The sequence below is a fragment of the Lepidochelys olivacea genome (genome assembly GCF_965140295.1).
Source record: "Lepidochelys olivacea isolate rLepOli2 genome assembly, chromosome: 25".
In the NCBI taxonomy this organism is placed as follows: domain Eukaryota; kingdom Metazoa; phylum Chordata; order Testudines; family Cheloniidae; genus Lepidochelys; species Lepidochelys olivacea.
In genome coordinates, this window is record NC_140435.1 from 8,984,026 (window position 1) to 8,996,576 (window position 12,551).

A 12,551-nucleotide genomic window follows, 5' to 3' on the forward strand; every position below is an offset into this window, starting at 1 on the left:
GCTCCCAGCTCCTCAGCTGCCAGCCGTCTTGGGTGATGACCCATGTCTCTCTCCTTCTTGACCAGTATTTTTCCTGGCCGCACAGTTCCCTACTTACCATGAGTCCCCCAGCAAGTCAAACTGCCTAAGAGGCCTGTTTTGCTTTCTCCTCAGAGGCTATAAACAGCATAATTGCCCCTTGTTTTAAGACACCACACAGCCTTTCTAAGCAAGCACATTTATTCTTAAGGTGAAAGCACTACAGAGAAGACATATTAAAAATAAATGAACCTAAATGGATACTAATAAGCTTACCAGAGATCACCCCCAATTCCAACAAGGAATCTGACGGTGATCAGTCCTTCAAATCCCACCAAGGGTTTTTTCCTGTGGTTGCAAGTTCATAACAGCTGTTAGCACAGAACAAGAACCCCATGAACAGTTCATTTTGAACTTTATACAGTTTGTGCCTTTGATTTTGTCCTCATGTAACAGAAGATGAGCAGACAAAGGTCCCCTCCTTAGGGCAAAACTTTGAAAAGCTAGGTCTTTGCATAACTGAAGGGCGTGTATTTGCCTACACCTCACCCTAGAACAGGGCTAGGCAAACTATGGCATGCGTGCCAAAGGCGGCGTGCAAGCCGATTTTCAGTGGCATTCACACTGCCTGGGTCCTGGCCACTGGTCCGGGGGACTCTGCATTTTAATTTAATTTTAAATGAAGCTTCTTAAATGTTTTAAAAACCTTATTTACATACAATAATAGTTTAGTTATATATTATAGACTTATAGAAAGAGACCTTCTAAAAACATTAGACTGTATTACTGGCACGCAAAACCTTAAATTAGAGTGAATAAATGAAGACTCGGCACACCACTTCTGAAAGGTTGCCGACCCCTGCCCTAGAGATTTCCTAGGAAACCCACCTGTTTGCTCCAAAAGTTCATTTTTGCCTGGCACATTGTTTCAAATAGTCCTTTGGAACTCGTAACACTTCCCAGAGTTTACATTGGTCATGTTTCCCACATATACAAGTTACATACAATCCCATAATACTACCTAAACTTTACATTTATAGTACAATGGACTCAAACTAGTTTAAAGCTAATTCAGTAATGTCTCTCAAAGATATTGCAGGATATTGCTATATATGTCACTGCCATTTTTAACGTGTTTTCTCATAAGAACACACCACTATCAGCTTCTACTACAATGAATTATCACTGGTGTGCTGTTAACCATATACTTCCTGTACATTTTCCTTGTTCAAATATCTCCTTAATTGTACCACTTTTATTTAACCACACACCACGTTAATTATCTTCAGAATATTCCTCAGTGCCATCTTTCAAAATAGATACTGTCAGCTTTTAGTAAGTTAGTGAACACACAGGCTTCTTTATACTGGTCCCATGATTCAGTCTTTTTGGTGCATGCAAATAGTTTAATACCTCCCCTGCTGCTCATTATGCCACACAAACGCAATATGCTGCTGAAGAACATTTCTATACTAACTACTCTAAAGTAATCTAAGTACATGAAAGATCTTCTCTAATCTGCTGCGAAGAGGAGGAGCCTTAATGAGGTTTGTGGACAGGTGCCATACGAAGAAAGATCAGAAGCGACAGAGCCTCTCTCTAAACACAGAGCAGAGACAGCTACCATCTTTAATCTCTCCTGTGGCTGCATCAGCAAGCCACAGGGAACGCAAAACAGCTCTCTGAAGAGCCATCACTGAAGAGCAAAACTGAGTCTACCATCTTTCTAAAGGCTCCCTACTCCCGAACTTGGATGTGCAGCTTCTCCTTAAGAGCAGCCATGGATGCAGTGCCTATTTCAGCAACACCAGCAGGAAGGTTGAGAATGCAGGAGCAGCAACATAAGTAGACCTGCTTTGGGACTTCAAATGATGGAGGTGTATACAAGGCAGCTTGGCACCCTGGATGCAGTAATCACCTACACCGGCCCCACCAGCATCCTGCAGATCTGTGCTTAATAAATCACAAGTCTAGAAGTTAGTTTTTAAGGGGGAGGTTACAAAGCATGAATTAATGAAATGCCGTTGTACTAAGTATTCATGGTATAGTTGACATCTTATTTTTGTTGAAAGTTTCTGGAAGGTTTTTCTCCTCAGCTTGCAAAATTTGTCTTAAGTGCTCTCCAAACTTCTTAAAATAAGCTACTAGCAAGAAGTTTTGCAGGGCTCTCCTCATCTGCTTGCCTAAGAACCACCTTTATTTAATTTATGAGTAAACTGATTTTGCTAGGCTGTTTTAAATACACAGGAGAAAGAGCTTCAAAATGATCCATTAGCCTGGCTGATTCAAGGCTCTTACTCCCTGATAAAGCAATCGTTATTGTATGGCCAGAGCAAGTCATGGGTACTAGCTGAGCCTCAGTCAACACACACAAGGTTCAACATAGAATGAAAGCAGAAATGCAGTGAAGGCTAAACTCTACATTACCCTTTGTAATTATACAACACAAAAAGTCACTTGTTTCTTATTGTTCCCAGAACCCTCCCCTTTGCCAATGCCACAGAAGAGCTAAGTAGGGACACTGGTTCCACTTGTCCCTTCTAGGGTGGAGACCAGGATTCTTGCAGATTGTCAGGTCCTTAACAAACTCTCTTTTGTGTAGTGTTTCCAATTCTGGGATAAAGTACTTGACTAGTAACTCCTTTGCCTTTTGCAGGGCTTCAGACACTTAATTAACAATAGCAGCAACTCTCAGCCCATTCAAGAGTAGATGGAATAATGATCTCCTTCAAAGATCTTAATACATATATGACATGACAGATAGGAACTGATCAAGTATCAGTGAACTTAAGTACAGACACGTCAGACAAACTGCTTATTTCCTACTGGTAATATTTTTCCAGTCAGATTTGTATATATAAAGTCTGCTGCAGTTTCCACGATATGCATCTGATGAAGTGAGCTGTAGCTCACGAAAGCTTATGCTCTAATAAATTGGTTAGTCTCTAAGGTGCCACAAGTCCTCCTTTTCTTTTTGCGAATACAGACTAACACGGCTGTTACTCTGAAACCTAGTATTCCTCAGTTTCCCTTTTTATACCCCACCCTGTGCCATTATGTAACATTTATAATACAGTAGTCCCCAGAGGCCAAGCAGCCAAGGCCCCATTGTGCTAGATCCACAAACAATTAATGACAATCCCCATCCCAAAGAGTTTATAATTTAGGATGCCTCTGAACTCCCTATTAAGTCTGGCATTTTTCCAGCTGAAGACAATTGGATTAAACTTTGCAATCAGTCAATACAGGTCTTTATTCAGCATGAAGGGTGGCTTTTGAGAAAGGCAAATCCATTGACTCCAAATACACATCAAGAAGGGGAACAGCCTCACCACAACCCACCTAATTCTTTCTGGCAATTAAATCCACCATTCAGTGTGGAGTACTCCCATTAGACCAGGGGTCGGCAACCTTTCAGAAGTGGTGTGCCGAATCTTCATTTATTTGCTCTAATTTAAGGTTTCGTGTGCCAGTAATACATTTTAACATTTTTTAGAAAGTCTATATATTATATAACTAAACTATTGTCATATGTAAAGTAAACAAGGTTTTCAAAATATTTAAGAAGCTTCATTTAAAATTAAATTAAAATGCTGATCTTATGCCGCTCTCAGCATTTTATCTCAGCCCGCTGCGGGTCCGGGATTCCGACCCTGCCCAAACAGAGTGGGTACCTACCTTCTCCCTGGTTCTATCCCATTCTCTTCCTCTCTCTCTGCACTGAGCTGGGGGTGGGAGTGCACTGAGCACAGGGCTGGGGGTGAAGCAGTAGGCTGGGGGTTGGGGTGTAGGGCCTGACCAAGAGCTAGAATGAGGGAGGGGGCTCAGGGTTGAGGCAGGAGGTTTGGGTGTGGAGTGCTTCCCTGGGCAGCTCCCATTTGGTGCAAGGGGTGCAGGTGGGAATGTGGGGGTGTGTGTGCAGGAGCTCCCATTTGGTGCTCAGGGTGGGGGTGGGAATGTGAGGGGTGCAAGAGTCAGGGCAGAGGGCATGTGAGAGGGGTGCAGGAGTCAGGGTATGTGGTGTGGGGGGGGCTGGGTATGTGGGGGGGGGGAGGTGCTGGAGTCAGGGCTGGGGTCGTGGGGGTCCAGGGGTCAGGGCAGAGGGCTGTGGGTGTGGGCTAGGGTCATGGGGGTGCTCCCAGCCCCCTGCTGAGAGCAGCTCACAGCAGGGGGCTGGAGGGGGATATGCCTTTATTCCACCCTCTCTTCCCAAAGGCCCCTTCCCCACCTCTTCACCTCCTTCCCAGAGCAGGGAGCACACTGCAGCTCCGCTTCTGCCCCTGCACAAGGGTCATCAGCTGATGGGCTGCAGGGAGGGAGAGGAGGAGGGGCAGGAACCCAGCACATTGGGGGAAGAGGCAGGGGAGGGGAGAGCTTGCCTGCCCTGCAGCAGCAGCCGCCACAGACCAAGCTTCTGCAGGGGGGCGGAGAAGAGCGGGCCAGGGCGGGCAGGATTTTTAATGGCATACTGCTGCCTGCCGGGGCCCTGGCCCCGCTCAGCCCGCTGCCAGCCTGGGTTCGGAAGCGGGCTAAGTGGGGCCGGCGGCTGGGACTCAGCAGGCAGCAGCGTGACATTAAAAATCGGCTCACGTGCCATCTTTGGCACGCATGCCATAGGTTGCCAACCCCTGAATTAGACCATTGGGTTGATTCTAATTCATATCAAGTTTTTCCACCCAGAAATTGATTGCTCCCTTCCTCTTAAGATGGTTATGTAAAGGATTTTGTAACTTTGTACCCTGTCTCTTTCAGGAGCTACAACTCCTCAGATTACTCATTGTTGACTTATCACTTTACATTATGCATGAAAAGATGTGTTTTCAATACTTTTTATGTTGAGAAAAATTATGTGAAGGATTCATAACTCAGTTTTGCCTACTGATGAAAATTCATGCTCGGACATGAAAGATGGCTTCTGACTAGCTCTAGAGTACAATCAAGGCCAAATCGATCCTATTTCCACATAACTGTTTTTTCTTAGGGCTGTCAACTGAAAAAAATATTAAGTCCTAACTCTGTCATTCAAGTCTGTCCTAACAAAGGCAGCACATAAGGGCAATTTTATCCACCAGTTATATGACAAGCCTTCAGACATTTTTGTGCAGATTTTGCCACACATACACGGGACCACTCCAATAAACCTAAGTACCTGAATTACAGACACACATGGTCAGAGTGTAAAACTCCTCAGTAAAAGTCTCTCTACCATTTTGTCCCAGTTGCTTCACCTAACCAGATTTATATAATGGCACCCCTCACCACAGTATCTATCACAGTACCAGATAATACTGCTCTCTCATGGGGGTGACAATATTTATAACACACTGAAGATGCAAAGTGATATGGAAGAGCTAAACAATTGCAGTGCCAAAAGCCTTCTGCAAGCAGATTTCAAGTACAGAACCACGTACCTTTAATCACATCAGGTCCCAGCTAGGAAGGCTCAGAGCAAACATTCAGTACATTTTCATATCATATGGTGCACAGATTCCTTGAAAAGTTTTGTCAGACACAGCAACCCACTTCTTCCTTTAGTCAGCTGTGCTGCAAATCCTCAAGAAATGGACACCTATTGTGATAACTTATTCCATATGGTGGTATAAATTCACCTACCACAAAGGATAAAATTAAGTTTTACTTCTGCCCACCGCTCTCACTGCCAGTAGGATGTGTTTCCCTGATGAATCACAAACAAGACAGAAAAAGACTGGCATGGCAGAATGGGACAGATTGTTATTTTTCTTCCCTGCTTGTATGTGTGCTTTTCCCTAAAATTTTATCCTGGTACAGGGAAATGCTGCAGAGATTATCATGCCACTGCATGTATTCCTCAAAAGTAAAGATGATATGCAAGGGGTGGCCAACCATGGTTCGTGAGCCACAAGCAGCTCTTTGGAGCTTGGGGCTTCTGCGCTCCAGCAGGGTGGTGGGGCTAGGGGCTTCTGCCCAGCAGGGAGGGGGTCTAAGGCATGGGAAGCAGGTGAAATTCCCCCTTGGGGAGACTAGCCCCTGTCCCACCCCTTTCCACCAAGGCCCTGCTCGCTGCCCTCAGCCCCCTGTGGCTAACAATGTTGGAAATCATTAAGAAAGGGACAGATAAGATGGAAAATATCATACTGCTTCTATGTAAATCCATGGTATGCCCACATCTTGAATACTGCATGAAGATGTGATCGCCCCATCTCAAAAAAATATATATTGCAATTGGAAAAGGTTCAGAAAAGGGCAAGAAAAATTATTAGGGGTATGGAACAGTTTCCATATGAGGAAAGATTACTAAGACTGGGACTTTTCAGCTTGGAAAAGAGACTACTAAGGGGGAATATGACAGAGGTCTATAAAATCATGACCGGTGTGGAGAAAATATTATTTACTCCTCCTCAGAACACAAGAACTAGGGGTTACCAAATGAAATTAATAGGCAGCAGGTTTAAAACAAACAAAAGGAAGTATTTCTTCACACAACGCATAGTCAACTTGTAGAACTCCTTGCCAGAGGATGTTGTTAAGGCCAGGACTATAATAGTGTTCAAAAAAAGAAGTAGATAAATTCATGGAGGATAGTACATCAATGGCTATCAGCCAGGATGGGCAGGGATGGTGTCCTTTGATGATTACCTGTTCTGTTCATTTCCTATGAAGCACCTGGCACTGGCTACTGCTGGAAGACAGGATACTGGGCTAGATGCAACTTTGGTCTGACCCAGTATGGCCGTTCTTACGGTGTTTACTAATGGAACTGATCTACTTGTTTAATTAAATTGCACTTATGATGGCAAATGTCAACTCCTGCAGAGGACTGGGGAGCTGTCATATTTAAGAACTAGAAAGATGGAAGCTTATAAGGTTTATTTCAACCAGAAAACACTGCACAAATTTGAAGAAAAAAGTGTTGCTTGGTGGAATTGCTGCATGCTGATTTTACATGTAACCAACTGTTCCGCAGAAGACAAGTATCAACACAAAATGAAAGTTAGCCAAGAAAGAAACATGCTTCATAAAGTGTAACTGACCACACAGATAAAAGGCAGGACAACATTTTTCATTCAATCTCAGACATTTTTATTTAACATCCATTATACCTTCTTCTCACAGATGGAATTATGGAAGCAGGCCAAAGTGTACCATACCCAGGATGTTCCACTACAAATGTATGGTAAAGTAAAAGTTCTTATATATTTAAAATTAAAAAATGATTCAAGGGTTAGGCAGCAGCTGACTGGTAATAGGCTGATATTACACACGTTTTGTTTTGGCAGAAACTATATGAAAATATAATGTAATGCCAAACAAAAAAGTTAATGCTGCAAAATGAAAACAGAGGGAATCTCACCTTCAAAAGCTATTCAATAAGCAACATTATAACTGTAATACTTTTATCTTCCTGATCATATTAATGAGGAAGTCTGCTCAGCAGCACAGTCAGTGGGAAGAAATGCTTTTATATTTTTCCAATACATTTTTCAATTCCCCTAATTTATGCATTTATGTTACTATAGTTAAAATAAAGTAAGTGAAACCAGAATTAGACAAATTAAGCCTGCTTCAAAGTACTGTATAGAAAGCCATGAAACTAAAAGATAAAGGAAGTATGAAACTCCAGCCTTGCTAAGGGGGATAGAATAAAGCTTTTTTTTTCTTTTTTTTTTCTCCAAATTAAAAAGCTTTTCCACAATGGACACCGAAAGTATGCTTGCTACAGCCACTTTTTCACCAGATCACTGCTGAACAACTGTTTTCAAACATTTTTGTCACTGGTATGGTCCTGCTCCCAATATGGACAGGGGCTTTGTCATTAGAAATGGGATTTTCAAAGGAGTTTAATTGACTTACATGCCTAACTTCCACTGAAGTTCAATGGGAGCTGGGTGCCTAACTCTTAGACTCTTTTGAAAATCCCAGAGAAACAAACCTCTTCATGCACACAAAGCAAGGGCCATGGAGTCACCACTTCCAGGATGATTTGTCCAACAGACACTTGTGTCTGCCAGCAATCTAATAAGGAAAGTTTAACTGGTCCATTCATTTTGATTATAATACAACCATTAAAACATTACAAAACCCGCGTGAAGACAAAAGGCAAGAAACATCTGGTTTTCCATTTTAATATTTGCTTTCACTGTGTGTTTCCACTAGTTTTTTTCCTAGTATATCCCAATAGTTCAGCTCCAGCAGCAACAGTAAGAGCTCTGACAGGTTTCAGAGTAGCAGCCGTGTTAGTCTGTATCGCAAAAAGAAAAGGAGTACTTGTGGCACCTTAGAGGCTAAGAAATTTATTAGAGCATAAGCTTTCGTGAGCTACAGCTCATTTCATCGGATGCATACACTGGAAAATATAGATCACTTTAGATAAGCTACTACCAGCAGGACAGTGGGGTGGGAGGAGGTATTGTTTCATATTCTCTGTGTGTATATAAAGTCTGCTGCAGTTTCCACGGTATGCATCCGATGAAGTGAGCTGTAGCTCACGAAAGCTCATGCTCAAATAAATTGGTTAGTCTCCAAGGTGCCACAAATACTCCTTTTCTTTTTAAGAACAGAAAAGTTTTTAATTGCTATTCCTATAGTACTATTTTGAATATTATGGATTGGTACTCAAACACTGGAAAAATACAGTGCTTACAATCACCATTTGGGAAGCTCTGGTTCAGTTCCCAATACCTCACTCAAAACTAGCATGTATTTAAACTGCTCTGCAGTGAGATGAGGCAGGGAAAGGAAGAGAAAATACCTTACATTGTTTAACAGCAATTTCTTTCAATGAGTAAGTAGCATCTTTGATGGTCTCCCTCCAGAAGGACTGTATATTGTGGAGAATCTTTAGAGAACTAACAGTACCAGTAGGAAATACGCATTTAAATTGATCAATAACCTGTACATACGTTTGCTGAAACTTGATCAGTTCTTATCCTACTGCACGTGTGAAGATCTAGAACAGATGTTGTTCTACCTAGTTTTAAATGGTTAAGAGTTACATTATTCATTCTTTGACTACCTAGATCCCTACAAAAGGACTTACTTGTCAAGTACTTATTCTAGAACTGAAGGTAATATATTCAGTCCTTCTCGACAAAGATCATGGGAGTCACAAAGTAAGGCATAGGACCTGCATGAAGACTATAAAGGCATTGATATTTGCAGAGATCTACTGCCAAATAATATGGTGCTCAGTATCTTAGTAGGCCTAAATGTCCTCTAGGAAATTTCTAATTGAAATCTCCACAGAATTATTCATCAAGTGTTTATCGATCCCAGTTTTGCGTGGAATAACAACAGCTCAAAGCATGAACTACACAGGCATGGATAAAAGGTATATATACCACCATCTCCACAATAAACATTCACAAACACTTGTAAATAATTTCTTATATGATCGAACAAAAGCTGTCTTTCATTAAATACTAGAAGCTGCTAAGTGCTATTATTTTTGTCCAGGACACTAAGTCCTTGATAGCAACTACATCTGCCTATGCCACCAAAGCAATACCAAATAGTATTTAAACTACATTATGAAATTGAAGAATTCAGTAGTTTTTCATGGTATGTGGCTCTAGTAAATGCTGCCTTCTAAGTATCAGTGTGAAATATCCAAATCTAAAGGGATCTGAAAGTTAATGTCTATTGGAAACAATATTGCTTTTCATCCTGAGATCAGCAAGTGATAAAGAACATACAACACAAATGAGTTTTACAACCTTAATATTTGTTCTAGCAACAAGATCTACATTTGTTTCTTAATCCCTTCCACAATCAGTACTATTTTGCTCTTTATTGTAGTTTGAAGTTGTGATATGATATCATACTAAACTCCACACCAAGTTACTAATTTTCTGCCAAAAAGGTAATTATGGAAGTTGTTCACATAAAAGTTTCCAACATCAAGTTTGCTTGTGCCAAGCCTCCAAGGACTTCCTCAGTGTCTTGGACTTCCTGATTAACGTATTCCACGTGACAACAATTGATAAAAGAATTCTCACTTCTCACATAAACCAGTTCTTGATGGGCAATTATTTACTTTCCATCAGTTTCCTGATCTTACTCAAATAATATAGCAGAATTTATCAGGTGGTGACATCCAAGGCTTTCTATCTTAAATAAGCCTATGAATTAGGGCATCTATGGAAATGGTTTTAGACAGAAGCTAAATGAAATAATATTAACTAAAAAGCTTAAGTACACTTGAACTCTATTTTCTTATACTCCAATCGCACCCTAGAAAATAGTCACATATCTCTTGAAGGCAGCAGACAGGAATTTCTTTACCAAATACCAAAGCAATCTCCCCTAACAATATAACCAAATACTAAACCAAAAACAAAGATTTCCCACCTGCCAGATCCTTCTCCCTTTTAACACTCTTTCCCCACTGTTTCTGGCAGCTTCCCTGAATTGGCTCTCCCCTTTGGCCGACCCCCACAAGACTCTTTTTCCTCATTTTCATGTCTACTTGCACTTTCACCCTTGACAAAATCCCCTTTTCTGCATGACCCTCCGCCCAGGCCCCTTTCTTCCCCCCCCCCGCTCCCCGACCCTCCGCCCAGGCCCCTTTCTTCCCCCCCCCCGCTCCCCGACCCTCCGCCCAGGCCCCTTTCTTCTCCCCCCCCGGCCCCTGCTCCCCGACCCTCCGCCCAGGCCCCTTTCTCCCCCCCCCCCGGCCCCTGCTCCCCGACCCTCCGCCCAGGCCCCTTTCTCCCCCCCCCCCCGGCCCCTGCTCCCCGACCCTCCGCCCAGGCCCCTTTCTCCCCCCCCCCCGGCCCCTGCTCCCCGACCCTCCGCCCAGGCCCCTTTCTTCCCCCCCCCCGCTCCCCGACCCTCCGCCCAGGCCCCTTTCTTCCCCCCCCCCCGCTCCCCGACCCTCCGCCCAGGCCCCTTTCTTCCCCCCCCCCGCTCCCCGACCCTCCGCCCAGGCCCCTTTCTCCCCCCCCCCGGCCCCTGCTCCCCGACCCTCCGCCCAGGCCCCTTTCTCCCCCCCCCCGGCCCCTGCTCCCCGACCCTCCGCCCAGGCCCCTTTCTCCCCCCCCCCCGGCCCCTGCTCCCCGACCCTCCGCCCAGGCCCCTTTCTCCCCCCCCCCCCGGCCCCTCCTCCCCGACCCTCCGCCCAGGCCCCTTTCTCCCCCCCCCCCGGCCCCTGCTCCCCGACCCTCCGCCCAGGCCCCTTTCTTCCCCCCCCCCGCTCCCCGACCCTCCGCCCAGGCCCCTTTCTTCCCCCCCCCCGCTCCCCGACCCTCCGCCCAGGCCCCTTTCTCCCCCCCCCCGGCCCCTGCTCCCCGACCCTCCGCCCAGGCCCCTTTCTCCCCCCCCCCGGCCCCTGCTCCCCGACCCTCCGCCCAGGCCCCTTTCTCCCCCCCCCCCCGGCCCCTGCTCCCCGACCCTCCGCCCAGGCCCCTTTCTCCCCCCCCCCCCCCCGGCCCCTGCTCCCCGACCCTCCGCCCAGGCCCCTTTCTCCCCCCCCCCCCCGGCCCCTGCTCCCCGACCCTCCGCCCAGGCCCCTTTCTCCCCCCCCCCCGGCCCCTGCTCCCCGACCCTCCGCCCAGGCCCCTTTCTCCCCCCCCCCCCGGCCCCTGCTCCCCGACCCTCCGCCCAGGCCCCTTTCTCCCCCCCCCCCCGGCCCCTGCTCCCCGACCCTCCGCCCAGGCCCCTTTCTCCCCCCCCCCCGGCCCCTGCTCCCCGACCCTCCGCCCAGGCCCCTTTCTCCCCCCCCCCCGGCCCCTGCTCCCCGACCCTCCGCCCAGGCCCCTTTCTTCCCCCCCCCCGCTCCCCGACCCTCCGCCCAGGCCCCTGCTCCCCGACCCTCCGCCCCGGCCCCTTTCTTCCCCCCCCCGGCCCCTGCTCCCCGACCCTCCGCCCCGGCCCCTTTCTTCCCCCCCCCGGCCCCTGCTCCCCGACCCTCCGCCCCGGCCCCTTTCTCCCCCCCCCCGGCCCCTGTTCCCCGACCCTCCGCCCCGGCCCACCTCATCCTCCTTGTGGTTGCGGATGCCCCGCACCAGGTCCTGCAGGTTCTTGTCGAACATGCGGTCGATGCTGCCCTTCACCATCTTCAGCGCCATCGCGGCGGCGGCGGGGCCGGGCCGGGCCGGCGGGGCCTGCGCTCGGGCTGAGGGGCCGGGCCGGGGCGCGGCAGCCGCTGCCGTGTGTGTCCGGGCGAGGCGGGCCGGGCCGCTCACATCCCGCTCGGGGCCGGGCGGCGCGCGCGCCCCGGGGACGCAGGAGGCGGCAGCGGCGGTCCCGGCGGCTGGGATCTCTTCGCTCCGGGCTCCGCTCCGCCGAGCGCCTGACAAAATGGCGGCCGGTCAGCTGAGGGCTCGGCCCCGCCCACTCCGGGCCGCCGCGCGCCGCGCCGCGCCCTCACCGCCGCTAGCCCCGCCCCTGCCCCCGTCCGCCCCGCCCCTAGCCCGGCCCCCACCCTGTCTCCGCCCACACCCCGTCCGTCTGGCCCCGCCCACTCTCGCGAAGGCCGCGTCACGGCTCCCTCTGGCCCCGCCCCTGGGTCCCGGAGCCGCGCCTATTTCTCCTCCCCGGCCCCTGGGGGGCGC

At 47.9% G+C, this 12,551-nt stretch overlaps 1 protein-coding gene across 1 annotated transcript in view; it reads right to left on the reverse strand.

Annotated features, from left to right (window-relative positions):
• Nucleotides 1–12,296, reverse strand: part of AP3D1 (adaptor related protein complex 3 subunit delta 1) — a 73,329-nt gene extending 61,033 nt beyond the window's left edge. The window contains exon 1 of the mRNA XM_084614649.1: nucleotides 11,970–12,296. Coding sequence (XP_084470775.1) covers nucleotides 11,970–12,065 — 96 coding nt within the window. The 5' untranslated portion in view covers nucleotides 12,066–12,296. The remainder of the gene's footprint in view (nucleotides 1–11,969) is intronic.
• Between the last annotated feature and the right edge of the window lie 255 nt (nucleotides 12,297–12,551).